Genomic DNA, 16,331 nt, shown 5'->3' on the forward strand with positions numbered 1-16,331 from the left:
ATATATATATTTGTTTATAGAATCAAACGTACAATTTTCGGTTCACAATCTGTTTGACAATATGATTTTCGTAGTTACAGACCCGAATTGTAAATCACCAAAACAAAGTGACTAATGCAAGTGTGCATTAATACATCGACTTTAGTCCATGCTGTCAAAGGGCTTCATTCTGCAATAGACTCGTGGACGGGAGTAACAGCAACCTCATTCCGTTGACAACATTTTAGATAAAAACCGTGCTGCTCTTTATAAGGTTTTATAAACTCAGAGGAACACGGTATCCCTCTCCATTCAACTCCACTATGATCCTGAGGGGAGGTTCTTTAAAACATGCATCCAATCCCCTGGCTCCCTCACATAATCCGACCAATTACATGCGTCAATGTGCCGCGGTTCACAGCGCGGTGGCAAGACAGGGAATGATAGAGATGTAAAATCTCTTTTCTCAAAACTCTACCCGGAACAGGTTTCAACACACGTCATATGACCACAGTCATGTGATAGTTTACAGACCAGTATGATCTACATTTACTGCACATAACGAAATGGTAGTTTCCTCATAATGTTTTACAGTAGATTATGCCTGTAAACCGATATAAAACGTCGCGGGTTAGTTTGATTCTTGATATCACCGCTTGTAGACGCAGCAGAAAGACCGCGCCGTCCCGTTTCGCCCGGAATAAACTCATAGAACAACTACTCCCGTATGATTATTCTATTAACATTGCAACCTTCACATTGATAAATAAAGCCTCTGTTTTTTTGAACAGTAATGTTTGCTCAGGCGAACTGGGTATGTCTCGTGCTCGCCGCGTTGCTGATAGCAATACCAACAAGCGGGACGCGATACCAAGCGAACTGGGAGAGTTTGGACGCAAGACCGCTTCCTACATGGTACGATGAAGCCAAGTTCGGGATTTTCGTCCACTGGGGGGTGTTCTCCGTCCCCGGGTTCGAGAGCGAGTGGTTCTGGTGGCATTGGCAAGGTCAAAACCCAGCTGATCCGAAGTGTGTTAAGTACATGCTGGATAACTACCCGCCCGGGTTCAGCTATCCAGATTTCGCGCCCCAGTTCCATGCCCAGTTCTTTGACCCGGATGACTGGGCTGACATATTCGAGGCTTCCGGTGCAAAGTAAGTCTTATTCAGTTTGTATACCTATATATTTGTTTTATACGAATAGGCAACACAATCTGGAGTGATTTAAAAACGGAAATAGGTATTGAACCAGCAACACTGCCAAGTTAAATAAAGGTTCAATCGTTTTTATATATAATAATAATAATAATAATAATAATAATAAAAATGGGGAAAGTGCACTACCACAGTCTGACAGAGGCTGTAGTACAGTATCATGTCACGGATGTGAAACGGCTGGCTTAGTTAGCGGTGGTGCGCGCTAGATAGCGTTTCAATCGGTGACGTCACTTGCTCTGAGACCTTGAAGTAGTGGTTACCCTTGCTCTGCTTTTGTGGAGTGATGGGTAACGATGCTTCGTGGGTGACTGTTGTTGATGTGTGCAGAGGGTCCCTGGTTCGCCCCCGGGTATGGGTGAGGGAGACGGTCTGAAGTTGAACTGTTACAGTTACAGCCTTTAATTTTAAAGTCTGAGAGTATTACATTCTATAATTTTAAAGGCTCCGGGTCTTTCCCCAGTCTTTACCTGTCCCATGTATCTCCAGGTATGTGGTTCTGACAGCGAAACACCATGAAGGATATACTACCTGGCCCTCTTCCTACTCTTGGAACTGGAACTCTGTGGACACTGGACCACACAGAGACCTGGTGGGAGACCTGGCAGAGGCCGTACGCAACAGGTAGGATAAGCAAGGCACCCGATTGACAAACAGACAGAGAGAGAAGGGTTGCAGTTATCAATAGATGCTGATCTGAGGACATTTTTATTTTATTTTTTTTGCGCGCATGTTTTCACCTAATTTGAATTGGATAATGTTACTGGTGGTTGGGGGGTTGGGGGGTGGAGCCCCTGATCAGACTTTGCATGCAGCAACCAATGGCTGCATGCCACGTCATCGACCGTGCCGTTGGGCACCAGATTGATATAACAAAGTGATGTGCTTAGCTAATGCGTAAAATAACTATGCAGGCGTCGAATGATCTGACGTGCTGTAATCTTATAGAGAAGGCACCTAGAGAAGGGTTGAGACAGTCTATAGTTGCCGGTCCGTGTTTTGGTTTTTGCGTGGTACTGTCCGAGTTGTTGTATGGGGAGAGTCAGCTGTAATGTGCTGAAACAAATTCTACTGGATGCAGGGATTGAATTGGAAGATCTCTCTATTTGTCATAGATGTATTTTATATAGGTGTTTAATAATAAGCCCAGGCTTGTAGCTGACAGCAGAGGTAGTTCTGTATTCAATCAAATGTATTTCATAAAGCCTTTTTCAGCTGCTGTCTCTTGACAGTTCCCTATCTGTCCCAGTATCAGCTGCTGTCTCTCGACAGTTCCCTATCTGTCCCAGTATCAGCTGTTGTCTCTCGACAGTTCCCTATCTGTCCCAGTATCAGCTGTTGTCTCTCGACAGTTCCCTATCTGTCCCAGTATCAGCTGTTGTCTCTCGACAGTTCCCTATCTGTCCCAGTATCAGCTGTTGTCTCTTGACAGTTCCCTATCTGTCAGCTGTTGTCTCTTGACAGTTCCCTATCTGTCAGCTGTTGTCTCTCGACAGTTCCCTATCTGTCCCAGTATCAGCTGCTGTCTGTTGACAGTTCCCTATCTGTCCCAGTATCAGCTGTTGTCTCTCGACAGTTCGCTATCTGTCCCAGTATCAGCTGTTGTCTCTTGACAGTTCCCTATCTGTCCCAGTATCAGCTGTTGTCTCTCGACAGTTCCCTATCTGTCCCAGTATCAGCTGTTGTCTCTTGACAGTTCCCTATCTGTCAGCTGTTGTCTCTCGACAGTTCCCTATCTGTCCCAGTATCAGCTGTTGTCTCTCGACAGTTCCCTATCTGTCAGCTGTTGTCTCTTGACAGTTCCCTATCTGTCCCAGTATCAGCTGTTGTCTCTCGACAGTTCCCTATCTGTCCCAGTATCAGCTGTTGTCTCTTGACAGTTCCCTATCTGTCAGCTGTTGTCTCTTGCCAGTTCCCTATCTGTCCCAGTATCAGCTGTTGTCTCTCGACAGTTCCCTATCTGTCCCAGTATCAGCTGTTGTCTCTCGACAGTTCCCTATCTGTCAGCTGTTGTCTCTCGACAGTTCCCTATCTGTCCCAGTATCAGCTGTTGTCTCTTGCCAGTTCCCTATCTGTCAGCTGCTGTCTCTTGACAGTTCCCTATCTGTCCCAGTATCAGCTGCTGTCTCTCGACAGTTCCCTATCTGTCCCAGTATCAGCTGTTGTCTCTTGACAGTTCCCTATCTGTCAGCTGTTGTCTCTTGACAGTTCCCTATCTGTCAGCTGCTGTCTGTTGACAGTTCCCTATCTGTCCCAGTATCAGCTGCTGTCTCTCGACAGTTCCCTATCTGTCCCAGTATCAGCTGTTGTCTCTCGACAGTTCCCTATCTGTCAGCTGTTGTCTCTTGACAGTTCCCTATCTGTCAGCTGTTGTCTCTCGACAGTTCCCTATCTGTCCCAGTATCAGCTGCTGTCTCTCGACAGTTCCCTATCTGTCCCAGTATCAGCTGTTGTCTCTCGACAGTTCCCTATCTGTCAGCTGTTGTCTCTTGACAGTTCCCTATCTGTCAGCTGTTGTCTCTTGACAGTTCCCTATCTGTCCCAGTATCAGCTGCTGTCTCTCGACAGTTCCCTATCTGTCCCAGTATCAGCTGTTGTCTCTTGACAGTTCCCTATCTGTCAGCTGCTGTCTCTTGACAGTTCCCTATCTGTCCCAGTATCAGCTGCTGTCTCTCGACAGTTCCCTATCTGTCCCAGTATCAGCTGTTGTCTCTTGACAGTTCCCTATCTGTCAGCTGTTGTCTCTCGACAGTTCCCTATCTGTCAGCTGTTGTCTCTTGCCAGTTCCCTATCTGTCCCAGTATCAGCTGCTGTCTCTCGACAGTTCCCTATCTGTCAGCTGTTGTCTCTTGACAGTTCCCTATCTGTCAGCTGTTGTCTCTTGACAGTTCCCTATCTGTCAGCTGTTGTCTCTTGCCAGTTCCCTATCTGTCAGCTGTTGTCTCTTGCCAGTTCCCTATCTGTCAGCTGTTGTCTCTTGCCAGTTCCCTATCTGTCAGCTGTTGTCTCTTGCCAGTTCCCTATCTGTCCCAGTATCAGCTGTTGTCTCTTGACAGTTCCCTATCTGTCAGCTGTTGTCTCTTGACAGTTCCCTATCTGTCAGCTGCTGTCTCTTGCCAGTTCCCTATCTGTCCCAGTATCAGCTGTTGTCTCTCGACAGTTCCCTATCTGTCCCAGTATCAGCTGTTGTCTCTCGACAGTTCCCTATCTGTCCCAGAATCAGCTGTTGTCTCTTGACAGTTCCCTATCTGTCAGCTGTTGTCTCTCGACAGTTCCCTATCTGTCCCAGTATCAGCTGTTGTCTCTCGACAGTTCCCTATCTGTCCCAGTATCAGCTGTTGGTGTTTGTGTTTGTCTGTTCACAGGTCGCTGCACTATGGCCTCTATAACTCCCTGTATGAATGGTTCAACCCCCTCTACCTGGCGGACAAGAAAAACAACTTCACAACACAGGACTTTGTCTTGAAAAAACTGCTGCCTGAGCTTTATGACATGGTCCTAAGGTAATTAAGGCCAGAATAGGTCTACTGTGGATACTAAAAAAACACCATGTTTTTTAATGTAGTTTTTGTATTATTATGGCTGAGATGAATACTATATTGTAAGTCTATCTCTGTCATATATATGTAAAACAGGGCTGAAGGTCTTATAGCTGTGCTTAGATGACCATATATGACACAAACATAGCTTTTGTTCAGATACCCTTCACCCATTCCATTCCCCCCCCCCCACCGGTCTCTCCTGTGGTCCAGCTACAAGCCAGAGCTGATCTGGTCCGATGGGGATTGGGAAGCTCCTGACTCCTACTGGAACTCAACAGAATTCCTGGCCTGGCTCTACAACGACAGTCCCGTTAAAGTGAGGACTTCCTACCCATCGTCACCTAGGTCGTCGCGTCCCATATGCAACCCTATTCCCTACATAGTGCACTATTATAGGGCTCTGGTCTAAAGTAGTGCACTATATAGGGAATAGGGTGCCATAGGGTTCTGGTCTAAAGTAGTGCACTATGTAGGGAATAGGGTTCTGGTCTAAGGTAGTGCACTATATAGGGAATAGGGTTCCATAGGGCTCTGGTCTAAAGTAGTGCACTATATAGGGAATAGGGTTCCATAGGGTTCTGGTGTAAAGTAGTGCACTATGTAGGGAATAGGGTTCTGGTCTAAGGTAGTGCACTATATAGGGAATAGGGTTCCATAGGGCTCTGGTCTAAAGTAGTGCACTATATAGGGAATAGGGTTCCATAGGGTTCTGGTGTAAAGTAGTGCACTATGTAGGGAATAGGGTTCTGGTCTAAGGTAGTGCACTATATAGGGAATAGGGTTCCATAGGGCTCTGGTCTAAAGTAGTGCACTATATAGGGAATAGGGTTCCATAGGGTTCCATAGGGTTCTGGTCTAAAGTAGTGTAGTGCACTATGTAGGGAATAGGGTTCTGTTTGGAACGTTAAACACCTATTCACTTCTAGGGCAGTGTTTTACCAAGTCTGGTCCTGGAGACCTACAGTAGTGGTGGCAGGTTTTCATTCCAACCCAGCACATACTTCATTCAGCTAATCAAGGCCTTGATGATTAGTTGAATCAGGTATTTTAGCGCTCGACTGTAAAACAATGTCATGTACACCCTGTAATTTGCAGAGGCTACTGATATCCTGGACAAGGGTTTGGGGACTGGGGAACAACAGATAGATTTTCAGTGTCCAGTCTCCAGTCTATGAGTAACGGTGTTCTTCGTTTGTTGAATGAGAGTCGGACCGAAATGCAGCGTGGTGGTTACTCATGTCTTTTAATGAAGGAAAAACGTAACGACACATGAAATAACTAATAAATACAAAAAAAACAACAAACGGAACGTGAAACCTATTACAGCCTGACTGGTGAACACTACACAGAGACAGGAACAATCACCCACCAAATACACAGTGAAACCCAGGCTACCTAAATACGGTTCCCCATCAGAGACAACGAAAATCACCTGACTCTGATTGAGAACCGCCTCAGGCAGCCAAACCTATGAAACCCACCCCTAATCAGCTACAATCCCAATAACTAAAAAACCCCACACAACAAACAATAAACCCATGTCACACCCTGGCCTCCTGACCAACTAATTAACTAAAAACACAAAATACTAATACCAAGGTGTGACACTATGGATGAATTTAAATGAATAACCACCGTGAAGTATGTGTCTTTATAGTGACCGAATCCGCCTCCTCTGATAAACTTTGTCTGTCCACTCGTTTGTCTCTGATTGGCTGTCATTTTGTTTCACCCCCCCCTCCAGGACGTGATCGTGACCAATGACAGGTGGGGGGCGGGGTGTTACTGTAAGCACGGTGGCTACTACAACTGTGCAGACAAATACACCCCTGGGGAGCTGCCCAAACACAAGTGGGAGAAGTGTCAGTCTGTGGACACACAGTCCTGGGGTTTCCGCAGAACCATGCGGCTCTCTGAACTGATGGATCTGCCCAGTATCGTACAGGTGAGAGAGGACCCACGTACTGCACTGATTTCACCCCTGTACCCTAGTCAGGTAACCTAAGGTTTCATCAGAGGTATAAACGTCATCTGCTACTTGTAAATTATTGATTTCATGAACCTTGTTTCTAAAGCGACATAAGTTAACGTGGGCTATTTTTAGCACCTTGTTTTTTTTTTAGGGAGACCTAACTTGGGTGACTTACGTTGTGTCTACCATCGCCCCTGGTGTAATTTGCTTAAGCATTATGACAACTCTGGTTCACAATGGTAGGGATTAACTGAGCAGGGCTCGGGTCACTGATAAGTCCTAGTCTCAACACAGCCTTATAATGCTGTGAGAGGATTTGGGTGGGTCCCATTCTCCTTATAAAACGAGCTTTGTTTTCCAGGAAGTATCAACATTGTCAGTACATGTTTACACCCACTGCAATAGTCTGTTATGGAGGGATAACAGTCTGCTGAACTGTTCAATGCCACCATTTAGGGAGGGCAGAGGGACAGATATTATGGGGTGTTTGGTATCAAGCAGAGACCCAATCAGTTCTTTAATTTCCATCTTCAGTACACGTGTTAGTAACTAGTATAGACGGGACACCTGGTGGTAACTAGTGTAGACGGGACACCCGCTGGTAACTAGTGTAGACGGTACACCCGCTGGTAACTAGTGTAGACGGGACACCCGCTGGTAACTAGTGTAGGCGGGACAACCGCTGGTAACTGGTGTAGGCGGGACACCCGGCGGTAACTGGTGTAGGCGGGACACCCGGCGGTAACTGGTGTAGGCGGGACACCCGGCGGTAACTGGTGTAGGCGGGACACCCGGCGGTAACTGGTGTAGGCGGGACACCCGGCGGTAACTGGTGTAGGCGGGACACCCGGCGGTAACTGGTGTAGGCGGGACACCCGGCGGTAACTGGTGTAGGCGGGACACCCGGCGGTAACTGGTGTAGGCGGGACACCCGGGCGGTAACTGGTGTAGGCGGGACACCCGGCGGTAACTGGTGTAGGCGGACACCCGGCGGTAACTGGTGTAGACGGACACCCGGCGGTAACTGGTGTAGACGGGACACCCGGGCGGTAACTGGTGTAGACGGGACACCCGGCGTAACTGGTGTAGGCGGGACACCCGGCGGTAACTGGTGTAGGCGGGACACCCGGCGGTAACTGGTGTGGCGGGACACCCGGCGGTAACTGGTGTAGGCGGGACACCCGGCGGTAACTGGTGTAGGCGGGACACCCGGCGGTAACTGGTGTAGGCGGGACACCCGGCGGTAACTGGTGTAGGCGGGACACCCGGCGGTAACTGGTGTAGGCGGGACACCCGGCGGTAACTGGCGTAGGCGGGACACCCGGCGGTAACTGGCGTAGGCGGGACACCCGGCGGTAACTGGCGTAGGCGGGACACCCGGCGGTAACTGGCGTAGGCGGGACACCCGCTGGTAACTGGCGTAGGCGGGACACCCGGCGGTAACTGGCGAGGGCGGGACACCCGGCGGTAACTGGTGTAGGCGGGACACCCGGCGGTAACTGGTGTAGGCGGGACACCCGGCGGTAACTGGTGTAGGCGGGACACCCGGGCGGTAACTGGTGTAGGCGGGACACCCGCGGTAACTGGTGTAGGCGGGACACCCGGCGGTAACTGGTGTAGGCGGGACACCCGGCGGTAACTGGCGAGGCGGGACACCCGGCGGTAACTGGCGTAGGCGGGACACCCGGCGGTAACTGGCGTGGCGGGACACCCGGCGGTAACTGGTGTAGGCGGGACACCCGGCGGTAACTGGTGTAGGCGGGACACCCGGGCGGTAACTGGTGTAGGCGGGACACCCGGCGGTAACTGGTGTAGGCGGGACACCCGGCGGTAACTGGTGTAGACGGGTCAAGGACTCCACAATGTGTCAAAACCGTTCCCATGTTGACTCCAAAATGTCCCACAGTTGTCTTAATTAAAATAAATCCTGTTGGTACTAGGGGGCAGTATTTTAATTTTTGGGAAAAAAACGTTCCCGTTTCAAACATGATATTTTGTCAGGACAAGATGCTAGAATATGCATATAATTGACAGCTTAGGATAGAAAACACTCTAAAGTTTCCAAAACTGTAAAGATATTGTCTGTGTGTATAACAGAACTGATGTTGCAGGCGAAAGCCTGAGAAAAATCCAATCCGGAAGTGCCCCAGGTTTTGAAAGCGCTGCGTTCCAATGAGTCCCTATTCAGCTGTGAATGTGCCATCAACGAGCTTACGCTTTCTACGTATTCCCCAAGGTGTCTACAGCATTGTGACGTAGTTTTACGCATTTATGTTGAAGAATAGCCGTAGGCGGCCACATTGCGTAAGTGGTCACATGGTGGCTCCGAGAGAGATTCTCGCGTAAATACAGAGGTAGCCATTACTCCAATCGGTCCTACTGAGAAACTAATAGTCCCGAAGGATATATTATCGAATAGATATTAGAAAAACACGTTGAGGATTGATTATAAACAACGTTTGCCATGTTTCTGTCGATATTATGGAGCTAATTTGGAATATTGAAAAAATATATATATATTTTGGGTAAAAAATGAACTTTGGCTATCTATCCAGTAGTTGTCTCATGAGTGAAAACATCTGAAATTCATCAAAGGTAAACGATTTAATTTGATTGCTTTTCTGATTTCGGTGACAAGATTGCCTGCTGCTAGCAAGGCATAATGCTATGCTAGGCTATCGATAAACTTACACAAATGCTTGTCATGCTTTGGCTGAAAAAGAATATTTTTAAAATATGAGATGACAGGGTGATTAACAAAAGGCTATGCTGTGTCTCAATATATTTCATTTGTGATTTTCACGAATAGGAATATTTTCTAGGGATATTTATGTCCGTTGCGTTATGCTAATTAGTGCCAGGCGACGATTACGCTCCCGCTTGCGGGTTTGGGAGTCACAAAAAGTTGTCTGGATGTCCTTTGGTTGATGGACCATTCTTGATACCCACGGAAAACGGTGTAGTGTGAAAAACACAGCAGCGTTGCAGTTCTTGACACAAACGGGTCCCTACTACCACACCCTGTTCCAAAGGCACTTAAATATTTAGTCTTGCCCATTCGCCCTCTGAATGGCAACACAGACACAATCCATGTCTCAATTGTCTCAAGGCTTAAAACTCCTTCTTCAACCTGTCTCCTCCTCTTCATCGACACTGATTGAAGTGGATTTAACAGGTGACATCAATAAGGGATCATAGGTTTCACCTGGATTCACCTGGTCAGTCTGTCATGGAAAGAGCAGGTGTTCATCATGTTTTGTCCGTTCTGTATGGTTGCAGTGATTTAGATTAGAAATGAGAGGCCTAATGTCAGTGGAACATCTTCATACACATGTCTGTCTGGGCCGACTGCATGTTCTGACCCTCCTTGTTCTCCTCTCCAGGACCTTGTTCAAACAGTGGCCATGGGGGGTAACTACCTGCTGAATGTGGGTCCTACCCCCGACGGCATGATCCCCCCAGTGTTTGAGGAGAGGCTGAGGGGCATGGGGGCCTGGCTGGGGGTCAACGGAGAGGCCATCTACTCCTCCAAACCCTGGAGGCTCCAGACTGAGAATGCCACCGTGCCTGTCTGGTAGGAGAGAGGGAGGGAGGGAGGTGATGGGGGTTCTAGTGGTGTTTGTTAAGGAATGGAGGGGATACAAGTGGATGCAGGGTTTTGTTTCAGCCTGGCATTAACACATCTGATTCACTGACTCCTAAGGAGGGCTTTAAAAGTAATGTGTTGAATAGTTTCTCTCCCTCTCTCTCCCCCCTCTCTCCTCTCTCTCTCGCTCCCTTCATCCTCTCTCTCTCTCCCCTCTCTCTCTCCTCTCTCTCGTTCCCCCCTTTCTCTCTTGTTGTAGGTACACCTCCAAATACTCCAGTGTGTTTGCTGTCTTCATGACGAAACCCACTGTGTACACATTCCACCTGTCTGAACCTATCACAGCAGAGAGCACCACGGTGAGTGGAGTTGAACCTATCGCAGCAGAGAGCACCACGGTGAGTGGAGTTGAACCTATCGCAGCAGAGAGCACCACGGTGAGTGGAGTTGAACCTTTCGCAGCAGAGAGCACCACGGTGAGTGGAGTTGAACCTTTCGCAGCAGAGAGCACCACGGTGAGTGGAGTTGAACCTATCGCAGCGTAGAGCACCACGGTGAGTGGAGTTGAACCTATCGCAGCGTAGAGCACCACGGTGAGTGGAGTTGAACCTATCGCAGCAGAGAGCACCACGGTGAGTGGAGTTGAACCTTTCGCAGCAGAGAGCACCACGGTGAGTGGAGTTGAACCTTTCGCAGCAGAGAGCACCACGGTGAGTGGAGTTGAACCTTTCGCAGCAGAGAGCACCACGGTGAGTGGAGTTGAACCTTTCGCAGCAGAGAGCACCACGGTGAGTGGAGTTGAACCTTTCGCAGCAGAGAGCACCACGGTGAGTGGAGTTGAACCTTTCGCAGCAGAGAGCACCACGGTGAGTGGAGTTGAACCTTTCGCAGCAGAGAGCACCACGGTGAGTGGAGTTGAACCTTTCGCAGCAGAGCACCACGGTGAGTGGAGTTGAACCTTTCGCAGCAGAGAGCACCACGGTGAGTGGAGTTGAACCTTTCGCAGCAGAGAGCACCACGGTGAGTGGAGTTGAACCTTTCGCAGCAGAGAGCACCACGGTGAGTGGAGTTGAACCTTCGCAGCAGAGAGCACCACGGTGAGTGGAGTTGAACCTTTCGCAGCAGAGAGCACCACGGTGAGTGGAGTTGAACCTTTCGCAGCAGAGAGCACCACGGTGAGTGGAGTTGAACCTATCGCAGCAGAGAGCACCACGGTGAGTGGAGTTGAACCTTTCGCAGCAGAGAGCACCACGGTGAGTGGAGTTGAACCTTTCGCAGCAGAGAGCACCACGGTGAGTGGAGTTGAACCTATCGCAGCAGAGAGCACCACGGTGAGTGGAGTTGAACCTTTCGCAGCGGAGAGCACCACGGTGAGAATGTTATGTCAGCTGTTATAATTTCAGTAATGTATGGAGTGTAGATCCACAAAGCGTTTGAGCAGGAGTGTTGATCTAGGATCTGTCCATATAATCTTATACGTTATGATGTAAAAGGCTACACTGATCCTAGATCAGCACTCCCACAGAGATCTTTCAGACACATGGCCACAGACCTTATGAAGAATAATTTCAAGTGAAGTCTTCGCCTAGCCACTGACTTTCTCTGCTCTCTTCTCTCCCCTGCTCTCCTTATCTTCTCTCCCCTGCTCTCCCCCTCTTCTCTCCCCTGCTTTCCTTCTCTTCTCTCCCCTGCTCTCCTTCTCTTCTCTCCCCTGCTCTCCCTCTCTTCTCTCCCCTGCTCTCCCTCTCTTCTCTCCCCTGCTCTCCCCCTCTTCTCTCCCCTGCTCTCCCCCTCTTCTCTCCCCTGCTCTCCTTCTCTTCTCTCCCCTGCTTTCCTTCTCTTCTCTCCCTGCTCTCCTTCTCTTCTCTCCCCTGCTCCCCCTCCTTCTCCCTCTCTCCCCTGCTCTCCTTCTCTTCTCTCCCTGCTCTCCTTCTCTTCTCTCCCTGCTCTCCTTCTCTTCTCTCCCCTGCTCTCCTTCTCTTCTCTCCCCTGCGCTCCTTCTCTTCCTGCTCTCCTTCTCTTCTCTCCCCTGCTCTCCCTTCTTCTTCTCTCTCTCCTTCTCTCCCCTGCTCTCCTTCTCTTCTCTCCCCTGCTCTCCTTCTCTTCTCTCCCCTGCTCTCCCTCTCTTCTCTCCCCTGCTCTCCCCCTCTTCTCTCCCCTGCTCTCCCCTCTTCTCTCCCCTGCTCTCCCCCTCTTCTCTCCCCTGCTCTCCCCTCTTCTCTCCCCCCCTGCTCTCCCCCTCTTCTCTCCCCCTGCTCTCCTTCTCTTCTCTCCCTGCTCTCCTTCTCTTCTCTTCCCCTGCTCTCCTTCTCTTCTCCCCTGCTGTCCCTCTCTTCTCTCCCCTGCTCTCCTTCTCTTCTCTCCCCTGCTCTCCTTCCTCTCTTCTCTCCCTGCTCTCCTTCTCTTCTCTCCCCTGCTGTCCTTCTCTTCTCTCCCTGCTCTCCTCTCTCTTCTCCCCCTGCGCTCCCTCTCTTCTCTCCCCTGCTCTCCTTCTCTTCTCTCCCCTGCTCTCCCTCTCTTCTCTCCCCTGCTCTCCTTCTCTTCTCTCCCCTGCTGTCCCTCTCTTCTCTCCCCTGCTCTCCTTCTCTTCTCTCCCCTGCTCTCCTTCTCTTCTCTCCCCTGTTCTCCTTCTCTTCTGTCCCCTCTCTCAGGTGACATTATTGGGGAACCTAGAGCCTCTGAGATGGGCTCCTCTTCACCCCCGGGGTCTGATCATCCTCCTTCCTGAGTTACCTCCAACCCTGGCACAGGCCTGGATCCTCAAACTGGATGGGGTCAAGTGATCTGGGGTGATAACCAGCCTCTTGAATAGGCCTTTAGCTACTGGTGAGCAGTGAAGGTACTCCACGAGACTAGTTGGAATGAAATTAATAAATTTGCATTTTAAAATGTTGGAAGATTTTTAGAATGACCCGGAATGAGTGTGATGTGATATTAGTTGGGCTAACTTTGTGTAATTGGCGCCATGTTGACACCAGATTTCAATGATCGAATATAATTCAATGATGCATTTGGGGTGGCAGGGTAGCCTAGTGGTTAGAGCGTTGGACTTGTAACCGAAAGGTTGCTAGATTGAATCCCCCGAGCTGACAAGGTAAAAATCTGTTGTTCTGCCCCCTTGAACAAGGCAGTTAATCCACTGTTCCCCGATAGGCCGTCGTTGTGAAGAAGAATGTGTTCTCAACCGACTTGCCTCGTTAAATAAAAAATTCTGCGTTGCAAAACCATTGTAAAGAATTCAGAACCTCTGGGAGAAGCTTTATGGAACAAACAAGTTGAATCAACTTCGCTTTGGAGAAAGGGGAGAAGCTTCCTGTGATTTTGTATTTTGTTTCTACGTTTCTTGTGTTTGAGTTAGACTCTGCTGTTTATTGCTCTCCTGGTGATTTGATTTTTAATGTTTTTTTAATTCATTTGGACGGAATCATTTCAGAAAGTTTTCAGACCCCTTTTTCCACAATTGATTAAATACATGTTTTTTCGTCATCAAAACACACACTCTATAATGACGAAGCGAAAAAAAGGTTAGACATTTTCGCAAATGTATTGAAATGGAAAACAGAAACCTTATAATTATTCAGACCCGTTGCTAGGAGACTTGAAATGTAGCTCAGGTGCATCCTGTTTCCATTGATCATCCTTGAGATGTTTCTGGAACTTGATTGGAGTCCACCTGTGGTAAATTCAATTGATTGAACATGATATGGAAAGGCACACACCTGTCTATATAAGGTCCCACAGTTGACAGTGCATTTCAGAGCAAAAACCAAGCCATGAGGTCGAAGGAATTGTCCATAGAGTTCTGAGACAGGATTGTGTCGAGGTGCTGATCCGGGGAAGGGTACCAAAACATTCTGCAGCATTGAAGGTCCCCGAGAACACAGTGGCCTCCATCATTCTTAAATCGAAGAAGTTTGGAACGACCAAGACACTTCCTAGAGCTGGACGCCCGGCCAAACTGAGCAATCGGGGGAGAAGGGCCTTGGTCAGGGAGGTGACCAAGAACCTGATGCTCACTCTGGTCTAGAGTTCCTCTGTGGAGATGGGAGAACCTTACAGAAGGACAACCATCTCTGCAGCACTCCACCAATCCGGCCTTTATGGTAGAGTGGCCAGACGGAAGCAACTCCTCAGTAAAAGAAACATCACAGCCCACTTGGAGCCCACTTTGCCTAAAGACTCTCAGAATCAAGATTCTCTGGTATGATGAAACCAAGATTGAACTCTTTGGCCTGAATGCCAAGGGACATGTCTGGAGGAACCCATTTCCAAGGTGAAGCATGGTGGTGGCAGCATCATGCCGTGGGGATGTTTTTCAGCAGCAGTAGGGACTGGGAGACTAGTCGGGATTGAGGCAAAGATGAACGGTGCAAAGTACAGGGATCATTGATGAATTGATGAAAACCTGCACCAGAGCGCTCAGAACCTCAGACTGGGGCGAAGGACCTCAGACTGGGGCGAAGGTTCACCTTCCAAAAGGACGACGACCATAAGCACACAGCCAAGACAATGCAGGATTGGCTTCGGGATAAGTCTCAATGTCCTTGAGTAGCCCAGCCAGAGCCCGGACTTGAACCAGATCGAAAATCTCTGGAGAGAAAATAGCTGTGCAGCGACGCTCCCCATTCAACCTGACAGGGCTTGAGAAGATCTGCAGAGAAGAATGGGAGAAACTCCCCAAATATAGATGTGCCAAGCTTGTAGCGTCATACCTAAAGTACCGAGGAAAGGGTCTGAATACTTATGTAAATGTGATAAACATTTTATGCATTTGTAAAAATGTCTAAAACTTTTTTGCTTTGTCATTATTGGTTGTGTGTAGATTGAGGGGGGGGGAATAACAATTTAATCATTTTTAGAATAAGGGGAAACCAATTTAATCATTTTTAGAATAAGGCTGTAATGTAACAATGTACTTTCGAAAGCACTCCGTTCCTCTCCTATGAAGATTTGTTTGTGTCTGTCGAGCTTCTGTTTAAAGATGATGATGATGATGATGATGATGATGATGATGATGGGAAATGAACAAAAGCCACTTTTTGTATTTTTGTGTGTTTTGATTTTATTTTTATGACTGAATAAAGAAATAGTTGATTAACTGAAGTGCTTTCTTAACAGGAGGCAAAAAGAAATGTTTGTTTAAATGTTAAACTCAAAAGAAAACCTTTTTTACAATTGAACATACATGTTTAGTCTGAGGAGTCAGCATCATTGGTCGTGAACCCAACAGAGCGATTAGTAAACTCCCCAGGGGAGTTTGTTCTGATGGGGACACCTGCTAGGTACTGGATGTGTTTACAGGGCAAAAGTATTCATCCCCCTTGGCATTTTTCCTATTTTGTTGCATTACAACCTGTAATTTAAATTGGTTTTTATTTGGATTCCATGTAATGGAATACACAAAATAGTCCAAATTGGTGAAGTGAAATGAAAAAAATAACTTGTTTAAAAAACGTTATATTAAAAAAACGGAAAGTGGTGCGTGCATATTCACCCGCTTTGCTATGAAATCAAAGTGTATTTGTCACGTGCTCCGAATACAACAGGTGTAGTAGACCTTACAGTGAAATGCTGAATACAACAGGTGTAGTAGACCTTACAGTGAAATGCTGAATACAACAGGTGTAGTAGACCTTACAGTGAAATGCTGAATACAACAGGTGTAGTAGACCTTACAGTGAAATGCTGAATACAACAGGTGTAGTAGACCTTACAGTGAAATGCTGAATACAACAGGTGTAGTAGACCTTACAGTGAAATGCTGAATACAACAGGTGTAGTAGAATGTTAAATGCTTACTTACAGGCTCTAACTGGTGCGGGAAAAAAGGTACAGTGGAAAACAGTACAGTGGAAAGTCTACACATTATAGTTATCAGATTCACATGGAATTGTTGTGCAACTTAAATGTTTGAATATAAAATTATTGGTGAAAAGATTTAAATGTAATTTTATCTTCCAAATAAGAGATTTGAGTTTTCATAAGGTTAGGGCTCTGCTCAATCAGTGGCCCGCCCCTGTGAAGAGACGTGGGTTAT

At 47.9% G+C, this 16,331-nt stretch overlaps 1 protein-coding gene across 1 annotated transcript; it reads left to right on the forward strand.

Moving 5' to 3' along the window:
- The first annotated feature begins 485 nt into the window (after nucleotides 1-485).
- LOC135551651 (tissue alpha-L-fucosidase-like) lies at nucleotides 486-15,392 on the forward strand. The gene is made up of 8 exons (XM_064982831.1): nucleotides 486-1,134; nucleotides 1,684-1,818; nucleotides 4,560-4,697; nucleotides 4,947-5,052; nucleotides 6,481-6,681; nucleotides 10,092-10,282; nucleotides 10,554-10,653; nucleotides 12,946-15,392. Exons 1-8 carry the CDS (start codon nucleotides 773-775, stop codon nucleotides 13,075-13,077), a joined length of 1,365 nt encoding a protein of 454 aa, XP_064838903.1. The 5' UTR covers nucleotides 486-772; the 3' UTR covers nucleotides 13,078-15,392.
- The last annotated feature ends 939 nt before the right edge of the window (nucleotides 15,393-16,331 follow it).

The sequence above is a fragment of the Oncorhynchus masou genome, chromosome 13 (assembly GCF_036934945.1).
Source record: "Oncorhynchus masou masou isolate Uvic2021 chromosome 13, UVic_Omas_1.1, whole genome shotgun sequence".
NCBI classification, from domain to species: Eukaryota; Metazoa; Chordata; class Actinopteri; order Salmoniformes; family Salmonidae; genus Oncorhynchus; species Oncorhynchus masou.